This window comes from Empidonax traillii, unplaced genomic scaffold, assembly GCF_003031625.1.
Source record: "Empidonax traillii isolate 1590-97213 ecotype Southwest subspecies unplaced genomic scaffold, ASM303162v1 scaffold670:size792703, whole genome shotgun sequence".
Classification (NCBI taxonomy): Eukaryota; Metazoa; Chordata; class Aves; order Passeriformes; family Tyrannidae; genus Empidonax; species Empidonax traillii.
The window spans coordinates 549587-575617 of record NW_020955863.1 but is presented as its reverse complement, the minus strand read 5'-3'; the positions used below and the strand labels follow the sequence as shown (position 1 = coordinate 575617).

Here is a 26031-nt window from a genome sequence, read left to right as displayed (position 1 = left end):
TTTACTCCTTGATATGGAGATTTAAAGCATAGAAAATAGGAGATAAGAAAAGCACGTATTAAAACCGGAATCCTGAGACCTGAATTCACCCAGCTGTGAAAGCTGTCCTGACGGACTATTATTAGACTTCCACTGACAGAATGTTCCTCTGAAATGTTTCTGTAAGATTCACTGAATAGACATGGGTCAAGGACTTCTCTTTCTTTGTCAATTAGGTATAGAAATGAATAAATAGAAAAAATACATTCATCACATGGATTTGAAAATATTTATCATTATAGTAATTTATGGGGTTTGGTAAATAAATTACTTTCATTTGGCACAATGGACAGATACTGTGTATTCTTTTTACCTGAAAATGTAATGATGGAAAGGAGAAAAAGGAAGTTAGAATTCTAAGACAGACAGTGGTTGTAATTTTTAGGTCTTAGGAATGGTTTTGCAGGCCAGTTTGATTACTTCAAGAACCCTCTGGCACCATATACTTTCAGATGAAGAAGTGAGAAACAGAGGTAGTTATACTAACTGCTGGTAAAAAGCCAGAAAACTTTGCAGTAAAATCTATTAGCTCAGACCTATAAGAGTAGCTAAAAGTCAGGTCATGCCGGATAACCTGAAAATCTCACAGGAAAGGCATTTGAAACCCAAGACGGAGGTTTTGAGGGAAAAGTTTTCATATCCTATTTGGCTCTGTGAAAAGTTTGAATTAGAGTCAAGACAGAGATTCTGACATTCAAGAGTTGAGGAAATTACTAGAAAAAAAATGACCATATATTCGAACTGTTCTTAAAACTTATTATAAAGCTGCCACAAAGATCCTATGCTAGAAATAGCATATAGTAGGAAGAAGATATTTAGAGACTGCAAACTACTGATGGGATGCAATTGCAACTCATTTTCATCACCTACTCAAAGAGCAGAAGCTCAACACTGAGTGTTCAGTACAATTCAGCACAATAGTGTTCAGTACTCCAACTAAGCAAATTCTATTACTGTTTACATCTTGAAAGTGCCTTTCGTTATATTATAGTGGGTGATAAAAATAAGGATTACCATAATAGTAGATATTTTTAATGATAATATATTTATGAATGAGGGGGTAGGAAATATTAGAAATAAGACCAGTTAAATCTAGTATTTTAGATTTAATTATTCTCACTACACAGGTTGTGCTTTGCAGACCCTTCTATTAATACCAAGCGCAAGTTCTTCTTCCTAGACTTTCTTTAACAAAACTGTATCTTGCAATTACCCTGTAAAATATTAACAGGAGACAATATGTAATATTTTCTCTAAAATCCTGTGAGGATGAAATATTTGGAAGATTATTTGGAGAAGCAGTGGATGGCACTGTTGGGCTACAATTATAAAGCTGTAGATAAAAATCTTATATTGGAACACTTAGAAAAAAAGACAGATTTTTGTGATTCCTTAAGGCACTCAATTCAGATATAAACTCATTCAGAGTACTCTAGAGATTTCACAATCAATGTGGAATTTAATTCATATACTGAAAGGAATTTGTGTAATAGGAGAAGTATTATTTTAGGTGCTTCAAGTGAAGCATGGCAGATTAAAGAACAAAGAGAACTTACTTGCCAAATGGAAGCATTGTTATGGATTAATTTAATGATTGCATACATATTCTTAAAATGCTCACCACTGAACATCAAGTAACATATGTGTGTTTTCTGCCCATAAAGTGGATTCTATTTCTCAAAACTGCTCACAATTAATGGTCAGCTTGTGTATACTTACAGGCTAAAATTAAGTGTGCGTGAAAGGGATGAGGGAACAGCATTTTCTTTTAGTCAAGGGCTTTTGTTCTTCAGTTTCTCTTCCATATTTATACCTAAGATATTACTTAAATATCAGTTTGAGAAATTATCTTAGATAAGGGTCTTCACTTGTATTTCCCCAGAGCAACATATTTTATGAAACTGCGTGTGTGTGGGGCTAATTACTGCATTAACTAATGGGGGGGGAAGGGGTAAGGATCAAAAATATTATCAGCTTATGCAGTCACAACAAACCCAACTTCAGTATTAATAAATATACTGAACATGAGCAAACTGATATTAGAACTGTTTTATACCTGTTCAACATCTTCATTAATAATGAAGATGTTGAACATCTTCATTATAATCTTCATTAATAATCTGACTGATGAGGCAGAGAGTTCCCTCAGCAAGTTTGCACATGACATGAAATTGGGAGAAGTGGCTGATAGAAGTGCCAGAGGGTCATACTGGCAATGCAGAGGGATCTCAGCAGGCTGGAAAACTGGGCTGACAGGAATCTCATGAAGTTCAACAGGAAGTGATAAGTCCTGCATCTGGGGAAGAGCTACCCCAGTCTCCAGTATATGCTGGGGGTCCCCCAACTAGAAAGCAGCTCTCCAAAAAGGGAGCTGGGGGTCCTGATGGACACCAGGTTGAACATGAGCCAGCAATATGCCCCTGCTGCAGTGGTAACCGGGGCTACATCAGACAAAGGGTTAATGGTAGGTTGAGGGAGGTCATCCTTCTCCTCTGCTAAGCTCTGGTGAGGCCACACCTGGAGTGATGTATCCATTTCTGGGCTCCCCAGATCAAGAGAGACATAGATATTCTTTTGCACTTACTACTAAACTGATCCAGATATTCTGTAGATATTCTTTGTTTATCTTGGAAAGACAGTGCTCAAGAGGGTCATAAAGCTTTCATTATTTCCAAGGAGGGAGACCACACAACTTCTCTGGCCAACCTGTCCATTGTTTGTCCATCATGACATTAAAAAAAAATTTTGTGCCTGTTGTCTTTTGTCCTGTCACTAACGATCAACAGATACCTGGATCAGTTTAGAAGTAACAGCAAATCTTAAAGAATCCAACAAAAGGATCTACAAAACTCAACCCTGACAGGAAGGTTGGTCATGTAGATATAGTATAAGAAAATAATATTTCATAGACAAAACTGAAAGCATAATTTGGTCTTTAGATGGTACATACATAATTCTCTCACTGCAGATACACCTAGAAAAGTAGCTGGGTTTTATGCATTAAGTGGGTCTGCTAGCAAAAGTATGATAAGTGATGATCTAATGTCAGTTGTTTTCAACTTGCTTTCAGTTATGAATCAGTTTATGAAAAAAATATTTCTTCCTGATAGATGATTCCAAAATCAGTATTGTTTAAATAGTTCTGGAAATATATTAGGCATTTTCAATAAGCACAGAAAAAAAGATTGGGTGAAGATAATGAAGTCTGAGATCTTTATGAAGCTGAGAAAAAGTAAACTAACTTTTCCAGATACATAAAATTATGCAGTAACTTTGACAGACAGTCTTGAATTTACTATAAACAACAGTGGTATTTTCACTGACAAAAGACACCTGTAGATTATTAGCAATGCCATTAGTGTCAACAATCTAAGAAATCCAAGTGTAAAATCTAAAATGAAGGAGGGAAATGAAGACTAGCTTATAGGTGGACATTCAGACTTCCTAGAGCAGAGTGTTTGATTTTACAACACAGCTTCTGAACAGAGATGATGAAATTGAGCATCTCCAGTCCATGGGACGTTCTGATTTCTTCAAATGTCTTATCACCTGAAATTGTCAAGTAAGTTTGTTTGTAAAACACTGACTTAGCTTTCTAGAACAACATCTGATGCATACAAAATGAAACTAGCTTCTTAACAGTTTCTCTAGACTTTTCACCCTCTATCTTCTTCTAATACTGTCTGCAGAAGGTAGGGAGCCCAGCAGTTCCTGAGATAGAAGCTGTGGGAATCAACTGCTTCGAACTTCTCAGCACTGAGGGGTTGCTCTAGAGCTTGAGTTTCCGAAAGTTCATCTTGAGACATATCTCTGACATTAGGACTCTAAAATAATTTATTTTTCACTTTGGGGTCCCTGGGACACCAAGATACTTCATTCTGAAGAGTATAGGTTTGAGTATGGATTCCCATGCATTTCAGCTCCCCAGTTTCATAGCAGGGAACCCACACAGACTTTCTTTTAAGGTAGCACTTGTTTGAAGCTAAATGTTCTGGGAATTTAAGTCCTTCAGAAGCATGAAGGAATCTTTGATGGTCCATCAAAATTCATGTGCTGTCATGAAAATAGTTTTCAGATTTCCAAATGTTCCAATGTTTTGGAACATTTCAGATTTCCAAACTTGATGCTTTTTAATTCTGTTTGTGTAATGAGACCATATTTCTGATGATAAACACACACAGTATTTTGGTGAAGCTTACAACACTAAAGACAAGTCTCAGATGGAGCCATCTACAGTCTGCTTCAGCTAGAACTGACCTTGAAATAAGATTGCTAATTAGATGTCTAAACACATAATGGAATAGGCATCTTAAAATATTCAAGTTCAAAAGCCATATGTGGCTATATTGCACATATAAAACATACCTGTAGCTTTTGTACCTGAATGTATTATATATTACATTATGAAGGCCTTTTTTTTTTCTTTTTTTTATTCTAAGCATTTAGGATCTGTCAAGATAATCAGCTTAACAGGCTAAATATTCCTGAGCACAGACACTAGATACATTTGACCAGCTTACACATGTATGTTTAGAACATGGGCACTGAGTTCATGTCCATTTTCTCCACTAGAAAATGTGGCCTTTCTTGTATTCCATCTATATACAAATTGTTTGTAGACCACAATCTTTAAAGACCGAAGGATCAAAGCTTAATAAAGTAACTGTTTTTCTCTTAAGTTGACCTTCGTGGACCTGTATTCTGTCTTACTGGCAGGGTGGTACAGTAGTGTCTCATCTATACTAATCTCCAATGACTGTAAACTGTTAAGGTGATTAACTCGAAGAGACAGTTCTTTCACCACATGCACAGAAGACTTGTGGGCCATATCTGCATATTTCATGTATCTATTGCAGCAAAATTTGGGGAGGAAAAGTAGAGTTTATAATAATTTATAGAATATTTTCTGTTTTCTTTCTTTTCAGTCTACAATTTAATGAATTACATTGAAATTCCATCTAAACTTAGAATAAGAACTGTTTAAGTTATTAACACTACAAAATTAAAACTCTACTAAAAATTTCCAGGTAGTTAAAAATCCCACTAGAGCTTCCACTTTGATACTGCAGGAAATAGCATCCCTTCAGCTTCACAAAAGGAAGAAATGAATCTACATTTCGATTCAAGTAAGGGCACAGCAGATACAATGCTGAACAAATTATGCCTGCATCTTAAATCTGAATATGAAAGTAATTTTAAGCAATTGCAAACAAATCCAACGCCTAATATCAAATTCTTAGAAATGGAGCAGACTAATCCCAAAGGAAAAAAAAATCTTCAGTCCTTCTCCTATAAATGTGGCTATGAATCTGACATACATAGAGTCTCAAAGGACAACTAAGTATTTAGCCATAAGAATAAACTATAATTTTTCACACAGTTTTATATAGTGATAGAAATATGTCATAATTTCTCATTGAAATATTTTTTACTTGTCAGGTACTTTGAACATATATTCATATGTATGCATATGCACACACATATACAAATATGTATGCATATTATATTTTATAAAAGATAGACATCCAAACATGCATACAGAGTTGACTAATAGACTTAGTTCAGTGGAAACTTCACTGTAGCCAATTTTTTTTTGAGATAATATTATTTTCCAGTAGTAGATAATATAGCATGTTTCCTACGGAAAGAAGTCACTATCAGCTAAAATTAACACTTTTTTAGCGTTTCAAGGTAGAATTTAACATTTGCTATTACTTCTTTAAAACAAACATGTAGATCATAGACATAGTTTTCATTTCCAAGACTCTTCCTTGATAAAAGCAAATATTATATAATTACAGTATCCATACATCCAACATTGACTCTGATTTAATACTAGAGTAGCTGTAAAGCACTTTTTTATTTATCAAGGTCATATCTTGATGGTTGCACAAGCTCAGATAAATCAGGTGTTAAGCAGGCGCATCTCCAAGGAATTTGGAAATTCTCTCATCTGCAATCCTCAGCATATCTTATTATTTAGTGCCAAAGAAATGACTGATTAATTTTGTCATCTTTGCTCTGTGATTTTTGCTCAGCTGAAACTGCCTGCCCTCTTCTGCAATGCCTGATCAGACCTATTTAAGTTGATGCCTTTGATCGCAGACACTGAGGAGCTTGCTGACTTAGGCTTTGACTAAACATTCCTCCATTGCAATATTTATGCACAGAATCCTAAATGATAACTGACAGTCAATGCAGATAACAAAAACTTTTAAGATGTTTTCACTATTTTACTGATGCTCAAAATAGCATTACTTGTACTAGAGGTATCAGTCAAGATGAAAAATTGAAACAAAAGCCAAACAAATTTTGCTTTGATGAATACTTTATTTCTCAAAAACAAAGTATCTGAGGTCAAGAAATAAAATCTGTTACTGAAAAACTATGCAGTATAATTTTTTAAAAAAATGCTTTAAATTCTTTCTGTAGTGTGATATGCTCAGTTTTGGAAGCTAGGGGCATTTTACTATCAAACTGTTCCAAACAAAATTACCAAAACAAAGGCAATAAAAAAACCTAACCACAATGAATGTTAAACCCTATGGAAAAAAAGGAAATCTGCCTCTAGCTCTTTATTAATCCCATTCCAATACCAGAGGCTAAAAGTACATCAAACTGCACCAAATCCTTTTCACATGACAACCTCATAAATTATTCAACTCATTAGTAACACCAAGAGGCATAAAAATAACATCAGCGTTAAGGATGTTTTCTTACAGAAAAAGGTCAGCTAAAAGTTTCACTATTAAAATCCAGAGGCTTAAGCCTCTGAAAAGTAAGTACATCTAGATAGAATCCATGAATTAAAACTTTATTGCATGCTGCTTTTAAAATTCCATGTTAATTTTAATAGATATGAGAAAAGCTAGAATTATTTATTTTAATTTTGCAAACTTCAGTCTATTGTAATTTTTATTCACGACTAAGTTTGATGTGCACCACCTGTATACACACCTGAGCTTTAATTTTACTGTAAGCTGAATGCACTAACAGGTGTGCTTTTGATGACTATTTGCCTTTCAAAAGCAAATAAGCACAGAAATAAGCATAGTTTTGTACCTGCCTCTCATAAAATCTCTATTTTGATGTTGTAGAACAATGTGGAGAAAATAACACTTTGTCAAATATGAAATACTACATACCACTGGGGGAAATGGCTTTCTTAACCCAACTCATGAGCAGTTTATGACTTGAAATGCTGCACATGATAGCCTTCGTGTTTAAATAAGTATTAAGTTACACTTGCTAATATACCTGCAAACACAGATATTAATTCGTATGTCTAAGCTTATTTGAATCCCAACTATTTGCTTCAACAACTGCAAAGTTGGTGAAATGTGTAGGCCACACAGTGTTAGCTTTATATCTATCATATTCAGAACTTCTGGCAACATTAGCCTTTGGCTACACATCAGCTGAAAGGTTCAACTCGCTTTGTGAATGATTACTTCCATTATTTACTCCTAAATGCTAACGAATCACAGTATTTTCTTTTCAGCATTACAGATTAACAAAAAAGAAAGGACTGAAACCCATCTTAATATTCTTTAAAAAACTCCTGTCTTTGATATCTTAGAGAGGTCTGCCAGCTCAAACGTGAGAAATAAATTTGCTTTTTTTTTTTTTTTTAGATTTTTTGAATATTCAGATTCAGTCTGCTGTACAGAAGTCTTGTACATATGAAACTTGTAGATGATATAAGGGAATTTGCAAACATGTTCCTTTTTCCTCCTTTACATTTCAGCTACATCTCCATGAAAATCAAACATCATCTAATTCTTTAGTTCCTAGACTGAAGCTTTTATATAGTCAGTTCACTACTCAAATCACAAGTTATCCTTAAAAATAATTATTTTAATCATGTTCTTACACATTTCATGATTTGCAGAAAAAACCTCAACTTTTAGCTGAAATTATGCATGCCAGGATAAAAATTCTGATATTTTTTAATTCCTCGTTCATGAAAGGTCTCCAGTGGAACTGTTATGACACATTAGTTTGATGATCTAAAAGTTTTGTTCAGTCACTCTGGAGAGGCAAGTTAGCTGCTTTTACCAGTGTCTCAAAACTAATGTCTGGGAATGCTAGAGAAGTATTATATGAATCCCTTGGGGATCAGAGAATTTAACAGCCCACAAGCTCATGCCTTTTGGTTCATTACAGTGTAGGAATTGAAAGAATTACTTTTCTAAGAATATGTTGTCCTAGGAATTCTCAGCACTGTCACTAGAAAAGAAGAGACATGATTCTCAGGGATTCATGGACATCAAGAAAACATCATGAGCTATATTTTTAAGCATGAGCTAATACTGACCATATTCCACAGCAGCTTTTAGGAGAGCATCAGCATGAGTAGACCCAAAAGCATTACGAACAAATCGCCTCCGTCGGCGCAAATCATCTTCCCAGTAATCCAAGCGCCAGAAGTCATGCAGTTGGCTAGAAAATAAAGAACACACACATCAGCACCTACCACGGCTTGAATTGTATTTACATGCACTACAGTATAATTTCACTGCTGCTTTTCCATTTCAGATATACAACCTTTTAAAACCATGTATTACTAAAACTTAAAATATTCTAGTATTTCTTTACATGCATTTATATATTATAAACCCCAGCACTGCCTGTCTCAAAATGTTCTGCCCGCTGCTAAAAACATTAATCACACTGAGCCCATTAACAAATGCAGCATCAAATTACAAGTATTAATGGCACAGCTTGCTTTCTTTTACAGTGTTTTTAACAAGGCTAGTAAATCATAGAATGGACCTCAGTGCAAATAGTTTGCAATTTAATGACTATGGTCCCTTAGCAGACTGAACTTAGAAGTATAAAATATTGCCCACTTGAATTTTGTGAACAATGATTAAACTAATGTGCTGAAATATTCATTGAAATAATTCCCCACTGCCCCTAGCAACCTGAGAAAATTGCAATTTTATTCATTATTAATAACACTGAATTAGAGCAGCAAAAAAGTTCCACCATGCGGTAATTGTCTTGGTAAATTATTATTCCAGCTCTAACAGAGTACTAGGATGATTTTATAGCTTCCAGCTAATACAAGCCATTAAGAACCATGGCCATCTTTGTGTTACATTGCCTTTTATATTAAAAAGTATATTAAACTCCTGTAGAGTGATACAAACCATTGTTAATATATATTAAAGTCAAAACAAACACATATATAATCATCTGGTATTTGACTTTGGTTCTAACAAAATGACCAGCTCTGCTTTAAGACAACTTCTTGACCTTGTCAACACAAACCTCCCACATGTTTTTATAAAATATTTGGGGAAAGCTGTATTTTAAGCCAACATTTTGAGCATATTTTGGATCACTAGCAAATACCCAAAATGTTTGTGGATGCATCCTTATCATCAAGCTCATAATTAAATACTATATACTTAAAATTATTCTGCAGATCATGACCTTGCAGACCATAACCAGGGAACCACTACTTTGAACCAGTCACTTTCAATCTATCTGCAATATTGAAATACCCTGGAGGTACATGGTCAAAAGGCAAATTAAAAAAAAACCCACAACAAACAACAACAACAACAACAACAAAGAGAAAAGTTTTTTACTCATAGGTAAAGACTATATCTTTGCTGGATTTTTCTAGGTATTAATTCAGCTACTGTTTTCTATATTGCCTTACTTTTGAGAAGTTGTGCACTGGTAGCCACTTCCAGAGGAAAGGAAGACATATGCTAAGATAGAACAGACCTTTTCTTTTTTTACAGTCCAGTTAACCACTTTTTTTAATGCTTTCATGAATTATTGTCCAACTTTACTACTAATGAGACCTGGATCAGTTCCGGAGGGCAGAGCACCAAGGGGAGTGGATCTAGCAGCCTAACTTCCAGTCACTTACAAACTTTCAGATGCAGCACATCATAATTTTTAGCCAATGTTGGTGGCTTTTGCATTCTGAAGGGCATTTTCACTATATGGTTCTTGAGTCTGTGTGAAGGTCCTACTCTGCTGCCTTGCAGAACAGGCCTTTTACTTATTTAAAAGCAGTGAGGAGGCAACTTCAAGAGTTCAGTGGAAGCTGCTTCCTCTTTGAGAGCAATTCAGAGCACCTTGTTTAAAGCTGAGGCAGTGCCTTTGAGCTTCCAGGCGGGAAGATGCAGCATTAATGGCCCAGCCATTAATGTGTCCTATAGACACATAGTTCTGCAGTGTCCTATAGAACTATCTTGCCATCTTTAATTATCTTTGGTAAGTAAAATAGCTTACTTTGGTTTTGTATTATAATACAGTTTTTCCTCACAGGTATGTTAGTCTGAAGTACGAGTCCATCACTTCTCCTCCTAGGCTGAGCACTGAGTAATTTTATTGTGATTGTTAAATCCTCTTGACCCTGATGTGATATGAATAAAAAAATGGGCAGACAACTGCCCCATGGTTTAAAAGGAAAAGCTGAAAGTCTCCTTGTGAACTCTAAGTCTGTATTTTAAACTGATGATATCAAAGATAATACTAAAGGCTTCTTATCAGAGTGATTTTTTGAAAGGCAAGAAACTTTCCCTTTTTAATTCCATTTGAGAGTAAGTCATAATGGAACAGAAGTAAAGAAACTAATGAAACTCTCTTAAACACAAGAGTTCTCTGAAATGGCCTGTGTCTTGACAGTAATAATAAAAAAGACTCTTAGGTTGATGAGAATGATGCAACTATGTAAGAAAACATTTAAATGACATTAAAAATATTCAAAAAGTATACAAATTCATTTTTAATTTGTTCTTTAATTTTTAATTGTTAATATGTTTAATCTGGTAATCCATTACTTTGACTGATCAGTCTAAAGAATACTGTATATTCTCATCTGAAAGAAAACCAGATTTTAAAGCCACTACTTTAATGAAGTGCCAAGTACAGAAGTGATGAAAGTGTCAGAGGATTCGTTCTATTTTGCAGATCTAAAAAAAGGTTACAATTTCACCAGGGACTGAATTTTAAAATACATAATAAGAGTGCAAAATTAAAATTTTGAGAAAACAGAACACAAATATTATTCCTAATCACAAATTATATATATAGCTTTTTAAAATAGAATTGAAATTTATTCTCACAGTTTTCTATAGAAGTCTATCCTACAATGTTATTACAAACTTCCAGATACTAGAAGATGGTATCTCAATCCTAAAGAACAGGTTTCTGAATCTCAACTAATTACTCTAAGATTTATTTTTGACTCTTCGAGCAACATCTTCAATAAAAAGACAAGATACTTTTCCTATGTTGTTTTAGAAAGAAATCAGACACCTGAAAAACTGATGGCTCCACTTACAGAAAGTTTTGAATGGTTGAGTTTTATAACCTGAATTATAGACAGAAAAAGGGATTTTCCTAAAAAGTTATATTATTACATCTCTGGATTAGATTAAAAATACTAGTAAGTAGAATACTGTAGCCACAAGTTCCAACCTAAAACTAAGAAGTTAGCCTGCTCTAAAAGTCCAGCACTATGGACTGAATCAGTGTTAAATTGTCTAGCCCATAGTGGTTCAGAAATATTTATATTCTAATCCTGTGAATATAATTTAGGCTTTAAGATTTTTCAGGACTTTAGGTAGCTACTAGGTAGTTCTAAATGATGGCTGTAAATCAGCAGAACTACATTTTTTATTATTTACTAGGCACAAGTCACTCCTAGAAGAGAGCACGTCTGCAAATCACCCATATCTCTTTTTGCTATCATGCATTTTTCCTTGAAGTGACTTGACTAAATCAAGTAATTTTAGTAATTTATTTCTGTGACAAGTACAATATTTCAATAAGCTTTACTTTTCTTAATAATGTAAATTATTAATAATCCTTATTTCCACAGCCAACTAGATTATATGTAATTTCTCATTGCTCCATATCTTATACCAGTTAAGTGACATTTTGAATCAGGCTTGTTTGAATGAAGAAGTGCACATTAAGCAAACTGTAATGAATTATTTTTTAAGAACTAAAAGTTTATAGCATCATTCATGAGCTACTTCAACAGACTTTAGAAAAGAAAAAAGAAATATATCTATATCCATTCAACTGAACAGTTATTTAAAATGCACCCTAAACCACATGATTCAAGGAAGTCCACATCATGAGTTTAACTGTCAAGATAATTTCATTATAAACTATAGTATCATCCAATATAAACCTTTCTCGTCTGGCATAAAAACAGTTATATTGAGAGGTTACTAACATGGAAAAATTTTATTTGGAACAGTGTGCATGTGGCAACTTAATCCCAAATGTCACATGTGCAGTATTTCATATAGTTAATACAGACAAAGAAAGTACATGTTTTAATGGAATAAACCCTTTTTTACTACAGTCACTGGAGGTTTACAAATTCTGTTTCAGTGTCACTGTCATCACTGTTTGCTCGATGTTTATGTTCTCCTGCTTCAAACAACATTTTTCTTGTTAAAGGCCAGCATGGAAAGGCAAAGCGCTGTTAGTGGTCAAGGTGGACTTTGACAAGTTAGAGCAAACAGCTTTGAAGTCTCCCAAGTGCTCTAAAACTCAGATCTGCCTAGAATTCTGTACAAGAATCTTGTAATAATACCAAACACCTCGTCCATATATTTAGGGACAAAGATTATTGAGACAGACTAAAGTGTTTCAGGTAGCTCAACTACCCTCTTGGAGGAGAAATTGTGAAGTGTTCTGCCATCAAAACAATTAAGAGGAATGTCAAGCCAGCCTGCACAGCAAAATTATGCCTAACTTTTCACAACATCTCCATAGCTTGAATATTTAAAAGACAACTTTTGAAAAGATTTTCTGTTAACTCCTATGGCCATTGCTGCAATAAAGTGGATAGGAACGGTTTGTTTCTTTAACTTATGAATATTAGCTGTCCTAAACAGCAGGTCTTTGTCCACCCTGTGGGCAGTCAGCATCCGTGACAGTAGCTTCAAGGCTGTAAAACCCAGTCCCTGTTCATGTACAAATGCAGTTTGCTGTATGTCACCTATAGCTACAGCAACTAGAGGCAAATACAAACAGTGGAGAGTAGCAGCACAAATGTCCCTAAAAGATCCTCAGACTGCAGCCCAAACTACGGGCTGCCAGATGGAAGAGATTAAGTTTGAGTATGTTAATGAAGAGGAACAAGCCTGCAGGCATGGGGGGAGGGGAAAAAGTTGTTTTGAAAAAGAGGTGGGTCACAGAACTGGAAGGATCTCAGAGAATCCATAGTCTTTGTAATACTGGGAAACCGCATTGAAAAGGCAAGGAATTGATGATCTATAATTTCAAGAATTAGTCCTGGTTGCTTTTTGTGTGACATATTTTGAAAAGGAAAAACAATTCTTGTCACAGCATGAAATTCTGTGTTTTGAAACTGAGAAAAATAAAGTATATTAGAAAGTATACAGCATTTCCCTAAGATAATATAAAGAACAGAAAATCTGTGACATTAAAAAAAAAAAAGTAAGTAAAAGAAAACTTAAACCACAAAAAATACAAATTATTACTTATCCAATAATTGTAACATTTAAAAAGTACAACCAGTATATAAACCTATTTGCCAGGAGATCCAAGTAGCAAAAATCTTCTGTAACAATAAAGGAGCTAATAGTGTTCAGAAGTGGTATAGCAATATACAGTCACTGTTTTAGAACGAAGGTTTCTCTGACTCTGCTTGAAGGAGACGCAGTATTTGCTGATTCTATCAAGATGAGGAGACAAGCATGCAAATGTAACATTCCACATTATAATGGCTGAAAGAAAAGCCTTGCTGTACATTGAAAGAAACAAATATCAGAAACATCAATTAACATAATAGTTACTCCAGTAGTTACTTCACACACACACACACACACAAAGATTTTTTTAAGTAACAAAAATTAAAGAGCTACAATTTTTTTTTTTTTTCCAAAGGGTATGCTAGAGAATCCTGGAATGAAAACTAGAAGTACCGAAAAATAATACTACTAAACAAATAATACCAATAATACTCAAACCTGTAAATACCAACACAAGGAATAAAGATGTCAGTGAAACTGAGAAACATCTAATGTAATAAAAATTGAAAAAGGATTTTCAATTTTCAAAAATCCTAAACCTAGGATTTTTTAAAAAAATGTTTAGGCATTTTCATGAGAACAACTTTTATTTTTTTTCTCTTAAGTACATATGAAGAATTGTTACCATCAGGAGTATATTTGTCGGTTTCAGCATAGAAGGAAAAAAGTCTTAGAAAAAGAGCTTACCATTTAAATAGAAAAATGCTAAATACCTAGGAAAATTCAAGTAATATAGAATTTTTTTTTTTTTTTAATGAATGTGATGTCGAGTGATTCAATTAATGAGAAGTATCATGCTGTTATTTTTGAAAGAAGTTGTCTGGACGTGTCCTAGGGAACTCACGTGGATGATAATGAATTGCTGAAAGCAGAGCTCCAAGGCATAGGATATCAGTAAAATACAAAGTTATGTCCACAAACTGGTGAGGTGATCTAAGAGCAGGAAAAGAGGCAGTCACGAACACAAGAAGCTGGTGAAGAGGGTGCTGGCAATCTGGGGGATGGTAGTTGTGGCAGTGGGCAAGCAAGGGCTCTTGGTTAGGGATAGCATTTCCCTGGGGATAGCTAGATGGTGAACGACCACCAGATTTTTTTTTTTCCAGTTTATCTTGTATTTCTAATCAGTGCGAACTAGCATGAATAAAAATGAGAGAGAAAGCAAAGGAGCTTCCTGTGAATTTGGTTAGTGTCTTGGTCACTGGCACTGGAGCAGGTGGTGTGGAGAGGACAGCAGTCCAGCTAAATGACTCACAGCCCAGCAACACAGCTAGAAGGCATGCCAGCACTGCCAGGTTCAGAATTGTCAGGGGAGACAAGAGGTATTTTTGTACCTCCTGTTTAGGGATGCCAAAATGGGAAAAATTAAAATGAGAAGATAAATGAGACAGGAATGATTGGTGGAATTTGAGGAGCAATGTAGATGAAGTCAGAGCCCTAAAAATGAAAAAGGATTTGATAGAAAAGTCTTGAGTTAGGCAGTGAGGAATTAGAAAAGTTGTAGGGTCTAACCAACAGATCATATTAATTGGATTAATTACACTGGAGCAAGAATGAAACAGAAGGACAGATTGAAATGTTTCTTCTAGGAATATTTTTCAGGATACTGGGAAATGGAAAACCATAAAAGGTTTGAAATGTTATTATTGATTGGTGAAGAAAAAGCAGCACTGAGCTGGAAAAAATGGAGTAGTAGTAAAGGAATAGAAATATGAGAAGAAATCCAATGACTATGGAAACTAGTGGAAGAGAAACAACTGTGGAAATGGATGGGAAGAGAAATAAATCCATGTCAATCATGGATGGATAAATAGATGAACAGTGGGTTATCAAGAATGCCTGTTAGACATTCTATAATTTTTTGAGACTTGTGAATTTGAGCTAGTTTTGCTTAAGGCAGTGAATTCTAGAAATTTGTGAAGTTTAGGGCTGATCTGTGGGGTTCTATGATTACTTTATGAACAGAAAAAGGGACAAATAGTTCATTTCAACAAAATTAATAATATATGCAGCAGAAGTTACCAGCAGATTACATACTAGTTGACCCACAAGTTTCCCTGTGGAGAGTGTGAGATAGCTAAAATTTTTAAAACAGGAAATAAAAAGTTCTGAACTGTTTACACCTGTGAAGGATGGCTGGAATTCATAAACCTGCAAACTTTTACAGAGCTTGATATTTCTGTGTTGTTGCTTTTCACGGTTTGGGTGGAGGGGAAGGGTTTCCACGTGGACTTTGAAATAAGGGTGAAATAGAACACAAAGGAACTTAAAGTAACAGCAAATACTACCACAGATCATCAGAATAGGAGCAGAGGAGTCACCTTCGAAAAGCAGAAGGAAAACTGCCAACACAGATTCTCTCCTATGATTATGTTACTAATGGTCTTGCATTAATAATGAAGGACAAAGCTGAGAGAACAGGGTATTGGCTACAAATGAAAAGAGAGCAAAAAATATCAGAAGATGACTATCAATTAGAGATCCACTAAATTCACGGTGAGGAATTTCCTAAGAAGAGTTTTAAAAGGTAACATCCTTGCCACAAAAGAGGGAGTGTTTTATACGGCTTTTATTTTCTTCTTAAGGCACTGGGAAAAGGTATATTTAATGCACATTCTTAATTAAACTCTCCAACTCCAGAAACTTCTGTGACTTTATTTGGGTGAAAAAATTGAGGAAACCAAAGCTCAGAAGACAAAAACTAGAAAGGGGAAGCTGGAAACAGAAATCTCTCCATTTGTATTAGTCTTCAGTTAGAGGAGATTTTGGAAAGGAGAGCAATGTCAGATGTGAGAGGGAGGCTATGACAATAGGAATGTTTCTTCTAGCACTTAAACCACAAACTTACAAGGCAGTTAATTTCTGAGATTGTGGATTTTAGTATATTACATAGAGTCTGAAGAAACAAACTGATAACGAATATAAAAACAAACATGGACTAACAAATTACTGACTGTCTAGATTATTTATAAAGTTCAGAATGAGATGTTAAATCTGGAATGACTGTTATATTATTAAATAGTAGTAAACGTTTTCCAAGAATCAGTAGTTCTAGGAAAATAAGACTAACTATGCATAAAGATATATGGGGGGGGAAGGGAGGGAGAAAGAAAAAAGCTACATACATCTTAAAAATAGCAACAGAAATAAAAATAAATGTCTACAACATAAAAAGTAAAGATAAGTAGAAATTTTAAAATTATTAAATTGATTTAACATAAATTTAAAGTAATGTAAGATAAGTTTCACAAATCTATCAAAATATTAATGGGATATAGTAGGACAAACTACATGTAGTACAGCTAAATGAAATATGCAATTTTCTAAAGTTATATACTCGGTTTCTTTCAGTTAATCCAATGGCATTGAATGAAAACTGAGGCAACATGAAAGGTGGATACATAAACTGTCAGTGTTTGACTTAACAGCATCACAAAGAGTTTTTTTTGTAATAAAATATCAGTAACAACTGAATGCAACTGCACCAAATTCTAGGAATAATAATTTGTACTCCTAGAAACACTAAAATGAAGTAAATTTGAAGGCTAAAATTAAGACAAACTATCTTAAAAAGAAAAAAAAGTGGTTGGAACAATATTCTGTGGTTTACCTCAGATGTCTGATTTGGAACCTTTATTCTATTTCAGAATGTGTTACCATCACTCCAAACAAAGGAAAAAAAACCTCCCAAAGCCCAAAAGGCCATTTTATAGTTTCAGATAAATGAAAATTTGTGTACAATTCACTTTTGGAAAATACCTTGAAAGAACATAGAGTGGTTTAGGATATTTTTATTTTTAATACTTTTTTTTATGTCATGCTCTCTCAGCACAATGGGCACTTAGTAAGACTTCATAACTACTACCATGATGCCACTGTATAAGAAACTCCAAGATGCAATAAATAGTGTATTGGGCTTGCCTCTGCCTTTCATAAATGACTGCCAAAAAGAGACAGACAGATTGGCTTAGACTAGAAGCATAATTATAAACGGATAAAAATTAAGTACAATGTATTCCATGCTAAATGTGCAGCTTTTCTTACTACAAATGTAGAAATATCTCAAAGGTTCACTGACACAAAACTTGAACTATCTAGCAAATGATCATCCAATTTCAAGAAAAAAAATCCATTTGTTTTACATTTTGTCTACTAAGTTTGTTATAACGTCACATCTGGAATAGGTACCATGACATTAGCTTACACATTCCTGCTGGTAGGAGATATAACATGAAAATAAAAAATTTGGAGAACTTATTAATTTAGAAAAATGACAGAGAAAAAAATCAGGCATTTTCATAGGGAACTTACAATGCCATAATTTTTTACCAAAAAATTTGAACAAAACAATGCTTTTTGATTTAAATGCACTTTAAAATGAAATTTCCATTCAATTCTTCTACTATTTTTACAAGTATATCACCTGCTGGTAGCAATATTATTTTGTTTCTTAAACACATTATGTGTCAAATTAAAAGAAAAATAGAAGTGCGTGTCTTCTGAACACAAAACCAGAAGTTCTCATGAAATTATATGACTTTCTGTCAAAATTGTCTGGAAAGTATTCTGTGATTTTGCAGCTATAATCCACAAAAAATCAGATAAGCATCTCAGAAAATAACTTCTTTATCTTAATTTTAACACAGTGAAACGCTGATTTAATAACTTAAATGGAAAAAGTTTTAGGGCAGCTATTAATTTTGCCATAAGGATGTATTTTTTGAACAAACTTTAATAAATACGGTCCTTATGAAACTACCTAAAATAATTACAGAATTAGGTTTTGTTTCTTTGCTTGTTTAAATCAAGTATTTAATTGTAGTTCATTCTTTGAGCTTCAAATAAATATTCTTCCAGTAACTCTGTAGACAGGATTCATGTGATAATACAGATCACCACTTCTGTTCAGCTTCTCAACCAGGAACATGAAAGTGCACTTGAGTAAGCATAGGGACTCAATTCTGCCTGGGGAAGGTGAACAAGGGTTACAGAAAAAACAAATAAACTGGTGTTATGACCACTGAAAAGTAAGAGAACTCTTTCTTGTAGTTATATTTTCCTCTAATATAGCATTTTGTTGTCTGACTCATTTTCTGGAGAGAAATTAATTAAAAAACCACCCCCATCTCAACTCCCCCCAAAACAACACTGGCCTTGTAGTATTATTTGCTTGGTTCAGCTACAGTACTGAAAAGGGAAGACTGAAAGAACAATTTAATTCAAATCTCACAGAGACCCCTCTTCCTTTGCCTCCTGCATGAGTACTAACTACCCTACTTATGTAGATGATAGGATATTTTGCTCCTGAGTGGAATGAACACAGCTAGATTCTTTAGGTGGTTCTTTCTACCTTTTCTGAAGAGACATTTAAAAAAAACCCTCAAAACATAACAATCCATTTTCCCACTGAATTCTGAATGACAATAATACCACTGCATTAAGAAACTCCAGTAAACAAAGCTAGAGGTTGGGATCCCTCCCCAGCTTGTTTTTAATGGCACCCCCACAGAGTCTACATCCACACAATGCAGAATTTCTGAGATTTTGTAGATATTCTGATGAAGCAGGGATGTTTTACAAGAAAAACACTTTACTTTGTATTTCAAGATCTTATCTATCATGTTAAATATATATATAGGGACAGCAGGATCCTAGCTTCTAAAAAACAAATCTGAGCTTTTATCACTTGTCTGCAACTCTAGAGGAGTTAAACAGCAGCTAAAATTTGGCTCAGTTTGGGCTACTTTGCCTGGACAACTGAAAAACCAGATTTCAAAGTGGGCATCCAAAGTAAAAGAGCTTGTTGAAGCTCTTGAAAACTTTGGTGCCTTGTTGGCTTACTTAAAGGTCAAACACTAAAGGCTCAGACTTTTAAGTAGGGATAACATATGTGACTGCTGAGGAATATGCTGTCCCAACTGTCTGCTCCATTCCAGATGCACTGATTAAGGTGTCTGAATTTCTTGTGAAAGAACTCTTGAAGAAGCTACTGAGCATACAAATTACAGTCCAGTTTCAAGACAAACCAGCAATGACTTATCAAAAAATCTAGAGCAGTGCTTTTCACAGAAACAGCATGGTTGAGGTAGACACTAGGATTTATCCCATTAGTTACTCCTGTTTGTAAGTCATGGCTCAAAGGCTATGGCATCCAGGAATGGAAACTTAGTCTCTCAAAATCTTTAATTAGAAGAAAGAGAAAATGCTTTATCTAAATATTTTAAAGTGTTATTCTAAAACTAAGACACACAGCTTTATTTTTTATGTACACTATTTATTAAAAATCCATAATGAATTATTGTTTCAAACCTTTATAAATTATTCAAGCTGCAACTGTTTAAAGACAGCTAACTTATAAACCTGGCATTGAGATGAAATAATTAGCTTCCTTGAGGCCTATCAACAATAATCAAAATCTAATAAATAAATAATAAAGTTTTACCTAGACAATTGTTTTAATTGACATCATGAAGAGCTGTTTATTGAAATGCAAGTCTAATAATACCCTATTTAAACAGAATGATTATTTTTGCAAAATACCACTTCAGGCTTGGTAATTGGAAGTATCTGAATTCAAAATTTAGAGAAACTTGAAGTTTTATGCATTCTGAAAGTTTTTTGGGGACAGATTTCTCTTTCTCCTAAGTGTCATCCAGAAGTACAGCATTAGTTAAGAGAAAGCACACATTTAGCTTTAAACCCAATATTGTTTTTCAGAACTAAACCAAAGACATGCTGGCTCAATTAGTGGATATGTCTTGTCTGGAGTATAAATGCAACTTGTATGGATGAAATAAACACTTGTTAAGTGGCATGGCCATGACTGCTATACAATTTTTAATAGAGACCATATTTACAATACTATCAAATAAGTACTGAAGTAATCTTAACTTTGATCTTTTTTGTTCCTGGGAATTTTTTGTGAGAGCTAAAAAGCTAGCTTGGCAAGTAAACCAAAACTTTTCTCTATATACTTTATTTCTGACAGTCAAGAGGTTCTTCAGAAGTATAGAAACAGTCTTCCATAAAACATCCGAAAATATATCAGCATGACTGAATGATTTATTTTGGGCTCTGAAAATCTCACAGGAGAAGAAGCAGATACGAGATAGCAAAAAAAACAAGAAAAAAAAAGGTGACACCTTCCTTGTTTTCTGTCTTAAAATAAAATCTCTATTTTTGTGGTTTTTGAAAAAACAAGAACTATACACTTTAAAGAATTTTTGTATGCAAAGTATTTGACAATCCATTATTCTGGATATACTTTTTAATGTTTTACTTCCTATTAGCTACTTATTCTGTTAGGCAATTCTGAGTGACAATCAGGAGACACAGATGGTTTTTCCCTTGTCTGTAGCACAAACTGGCACCAGTGGGGAGAGCTGCTAAATCACTCAGAAAGATTATTAATCTTTAATACAGAAAATGAATGTAGAGTTCATTTTCATCTCATGACTTAAAGGACTTTTAATTAAATAAATAACTCTAATACAGTCCTAGAATAGCTTTTGTCTAGTATATAGACTTTACTTAAGCAACCAAGGCAATATGTGACTAAGACAGTGAATACACATGTCAGGTCTGTACTTTGTACTGCTCAAGAGCTGTGATTTTTTTTTTTTTCCTAATGTTTAAGTGAACTAGCATAAGGCTCCTTGTCCTATCAGTAGAAGACAAAATCATAGAATCATAGAATCATAGAATTAACTGGGTTGGGAAGAGACCTCTGAGATCATCAAGTCCAATCCTTAACCCAACCCCACTGTAATTACTGGATCATGGCATTCAGTGCCTCATCCAGCCTCATCTTAAAAACCTCCAGGGACGGTGAATCCACCACCTGTCTGGGCAGGCCATTCCAATGCCTGATCACTCTCTGTAAAGAACTTCTTTCTAATATTTAACCTAAACCTCCCCTGGCAGAGCTTAAGCCTGTGCCCTCTTGTCTTAAAAATAGTTCTTTCCTCTATATTGTTTTGCCTATGGATATTTATAGAATAAGACCTTCTATGAGTCCTTCTTTTTCCACACCATCCAAATTAAGATGCTTTAGTCATACTCACTGAGTTGAAGCATTCTTGTCTTTCTGTAGATGTTCTGTAATTTCTGCAATTAGTGATGCGTTCCAAACTACACATACAAACTAAGGTACAAAATATATTGGATCTACTATTGTTCTAATAGTAATACCCTCCCATGAAGCAGTAAAGCTGAATTACGGAAAAGAAACCAACAGATCTTTTAAGTTTGACATTAAATCTGTCAAAAGTTTCTTGTGGGGATTTAGGGGGAAAATAAAGGACACACAAAACGTGTTCCTGTTAATAGCAAATAAGCATTCTGCTTCAATTTATCTTATCCCATGTAAAATATATGTAATACTTCCATTATTTAGCCTCAGAGAGAGCTTTGGAAAATGACACTGTACCATGATTTCTACATAAAATGCTATGAAAATACTCTAGTTTTACCTTCCACCACACTTACAACACTGTGCTATAAATACTGTGCTATGAATCCTGATACGAGCAATATTATCTCCCAAACAGGCAGTATAACTCAACAGATTGATAACAAAAAAAACCCACAGTTGACAACAACTGCAGTATATCTCTTACTGTAGTGATTTGGTGAACAGTGAGAAAACAGTATGATTCAGAACTTATTCCCTAACAGTAATCGTATCCCTTGCCAAAATTTGTTTACCTGGTAGGAAGTCTTGATGCTGTCTAACCAGCCTTTGGGCAGCAAGCAGGACTGTTGGTCCTTGCACAACCAAAAGCCCATTGCTGATAACTCATAAATATCTGTGCAGCCTTCAGCACAGCTAATGCAGTAGAAAAGAAACACACTAAAAATCCCACACTCAAGGAAACACAAAATCCAGAACTGACTCTCAGTAATACACTCTTCTCAGACACTAATTTTCTAGAGTTTTAATAGTCACAAATGCATAGTCTCAGACATTTCTTCCCTTAGGGTCTGCTCTGCCATCACGCAAATGGCTGATGGCATGAAACCATTCAGAGTCTGCCTTCAGAGCAGATTCACAAGAAACACTGAAAACTCAAGAGTACAAGGGAAAACCAGGAAACATTATGGAGGATTGTTGGTTTAGCTGCTAATAGCTCGTTTATCTATAATGCCTGGTGTTTTCACTACAAATAAGAACAATAAGAACTGTTTAGTGAACATCTCCAAAACCCTCATTTGCCTGCAGCAGGCCTTTGAAATTAAGCAGGAAGAAAGCAATCTGATTAGACTGTTGCTCTTTCTGATATTAAATGCCTTTCTGGTGTGAGATAAAAAATTTTGAAAGAAATAAAATCTATGTTCTACTTTTGCTCCATAGGAGAATATTGACAGCATACCAAAACAACAAAATAAAATGAGCATAATACAGTCATAATGCTCCTAAAGCAGCAGTAGACTCGGCACCAGGACTGTATGGAAATTTGTAGAAAGACAAAGAGGAATCTCTTCCTGCCTTGAGAAGTTTTACTCCCCAGATTCACTTTTTGCCCAAGAGTTGCTATGTGTCATTCAGTGCTCCAGGTATGTGCACAATGGGAAGAATCACAGTCACTCTCCCTTATTTTCAAGTTATATTTGCAAGCAAAGTATTTTTTAATTTGCACATTGTATATCAAAAAATGAAGAAACTACTATTCACTCCAACTATGACAACAGCCAAGGGCACCAGAATACCATTTACTATATACCATGATACCTGCAATCTTCCAGTGATACTCTCAAAGCCAGTGACAGCAAATCAAAATTATTTTTTCAGGCTTTCCCAGTGAAGTGTTTATCTCTCAAACATAAAAATCAATAATAATTTTTGCCTAGACCACTACAGCTGATTCTATCTGAGAATAAATACAATTTTACAAGAAAAGCTATGGTGGACACAGTAGGCTTTCCCCATGAATCACCAGAGTTTCATGGAATGGAACACTGTTAGCCTTTTCTGATGATGCTAGCTCATTTTACACTAGTAAAACACTAATTGAAATGGGGAATGAAAGGGTTACAACCATAGAATTACAATCTGGTTCAGAATCAGGCTCATCTCTTACCACATTACCCCAGTTCAGAACACAAGTCTTTAATATTTTCCCCCTTTTGAAAATACTGAATCAGTGTAGGACTTTGGATTTGGTCTAGGTAAGCTTAGTCATTCCCAGTTGGCTTCCTGTTGGCAATAAAGCCGCAACCTGGCTGGCATATTACAGATGGAGGAGGGAGGGTGGGTGGGGAAGGAGACACAAGCAAACAATATGTGTATCATGCTCTTCTCTCTGGCTATTACACAAAGTAAAATAGCTCCAGAGGGAAGGATTAACAGAGACCTGCTCCAGAATAAGATAATGACTGCTAAAAGAGCCTCCAGGAAGGTGAAAAAGGCCATTTCAGAGCTCCACAGCTAAAGAACTCCATAGAGAGAACACTTCTCCATAACTGAGAAGGATGTGACACTGATCTTTAATATCATGAATGGAACCAAGACAGTGAATCAACAAGACTCACTATTTCTCATAAGAAAAGACCTAGTGAGAACATAGAGTTATCAAGCAACAAGTTCAAAGCAAACAATGGTGCACTTTGTGTGAATTTCTCACATTACATATTCAAGGTATGGAACTCAACACTATCACGGACAGCAAAAGTTTAAATGAGTTCTTAAAGGAATCAGACATTTCCTTTCACAGATGGAGAAAAAACACCAGAAGTTATTAAACTCAAGGATATCACCTCTGGCTCAGGAAGTCCCTGAGCTACAATTTGCTGAAAGCTGGGAGGATATGCTAGGGGAGTATCACAACAAAGTCACCTAGAGAAATACTACACTCCTCCCCTGGCCTCCTCTGTTGGCAGCCAACAAATATTAAAACAGTAGACTTGTGAACTTATTCTTGTAGTTTGCTGTTATATTGTTTTTCACTGTTTTTTGGGGCTAATTTCCCACTGCTATTAAATAGATCCATATCAACTAAGTCTGAGTCAATTAACTTTCTTCCCCAGGTTAGCAGCAGTACTAACTCATGCCATTGCTCGGCTAACGAGCGTATGACGTTTTCAGCAGGAGGATTTAGGCTCTGTAATTATTCTTTAGCAGAATGTAACCTTTGAAGGTGTTAATACAAAGGATAAGACATACTTACACATACTGCAAAATTCATAGGTCTTGAAATATAAACTAACTTCTACTAAAAAACTCCCAAAGTTTATAAGCTTTTATTTTTTTTCCAATGTCATCTTGTTCTTATATCCACTGCAAGGTCATAAATAGTATTCAGTAACATTTAAATAAGAAGACTGATTTATAGTCTTAACATTTATTCTTTCAGAATAAGTGCAGTAAATATAACTGTACACTACTGAGAAGGGGAAATTGATACAAACATGAAAGAAATTCACCAGGTTTCACCAATATTATGGTATTCTGCTAATATAAAAGAGAAATCACCTTAGCTGCACTTCAACTGATAAAATATGGAATTAATAATTTCTTTACACATATTTTTGATCAAAAAACCGTGGTTTTTCTTTTTTTCTATTATTTCAAAGGAGATATTAACAAAATCAAAAAGCTGCTGTGTCACACAGTACACTTTTTACGATACATACAGTGTAAGAACATTTTGGAAGGAATGTCTACAACAACTAAACTCAACGGGATTAGACTGCAACAAAAATGTTATTAAAAATATCTTCAGAATTTTAAAAAAGTGATTTCTTTAGTATGTAACTGAAAACTGAAACAAAAAGAAATGCGAAGTTAACAAAAGGAAAAAATCACTATGCTTAAGGCAGCAGTTGATCCATTTAAAACCCACCACTTTATCTGTTCTCTTTTCCTTTCCAAAATCCAATAAACTGCCATTATATTCCTTTTAAATGGTTCCATTACAAGGATTCTATAACGACAGACTAATCTCTTGATAATTATAATAAATGCCTGTAATCAAAGCAGGAACCATTTAAAATAAGGAGAAAGGCTGTTTTCCATCAAACTCAGTGTAGTTCTGTGACCTTTGGAGCATTAAGCTACATCATACACTGCCACCTCTAACTGCAACATAGCTTTCCTACCAATCTTGCTCAAATAAAAATAAAAAGGATGTGAGATCAATGGAAATATGGATTGACACGTGGTAAGAGTTCTTACTTTCCAGCTCTGAGCCTTGTAGAACATAAAAATCTCAATTCACAAGATTCCAAAGGCTCAGAGTCGGCAGGATTCAGCCAGCAGTTCTTTGACAGGCTTCCCTTTAGGAGGGAACAGGGGAAGGAGCAGACTGATATTTTAAAAGATTGTGCTATGGCAATGTGAGCTGTATATCACCATTAACGTTTAAAAAAGTATTACATTTTAGAAAGACAGGACATTTTATCACAAAATTCAATATTGTATTCACATGAACAAACAATGATTTCCAGAGATCAT

The 26031-nt window shown here is 34.7% G+C and overlaps 1 protein-coding gene across 5 annotated transcripts in view; it reads right to left on the bottom strand.

The window, feature by feature from the left end:
* NBEA (neurobeachin) overlaps positions 1-26031 on the bottom strand; it is a 478282-nt gene that overhangs the window by 180489 nt on the left and 271762 nt on the right. For all 5 annotated transcript variants that reach the window (XM_027899474.1, XM_027899469.1, XM_027899470.1 and 2 more), the window contains one exon: positions 8357-8481. In XM_027899474.1, coding sequence (XP_027755275.1) covers positions 8357-8481 — 125 coding nt within the window. The remainder of the gene's footprint in view (positions 1-8356; positions 8482-26031) is intronic.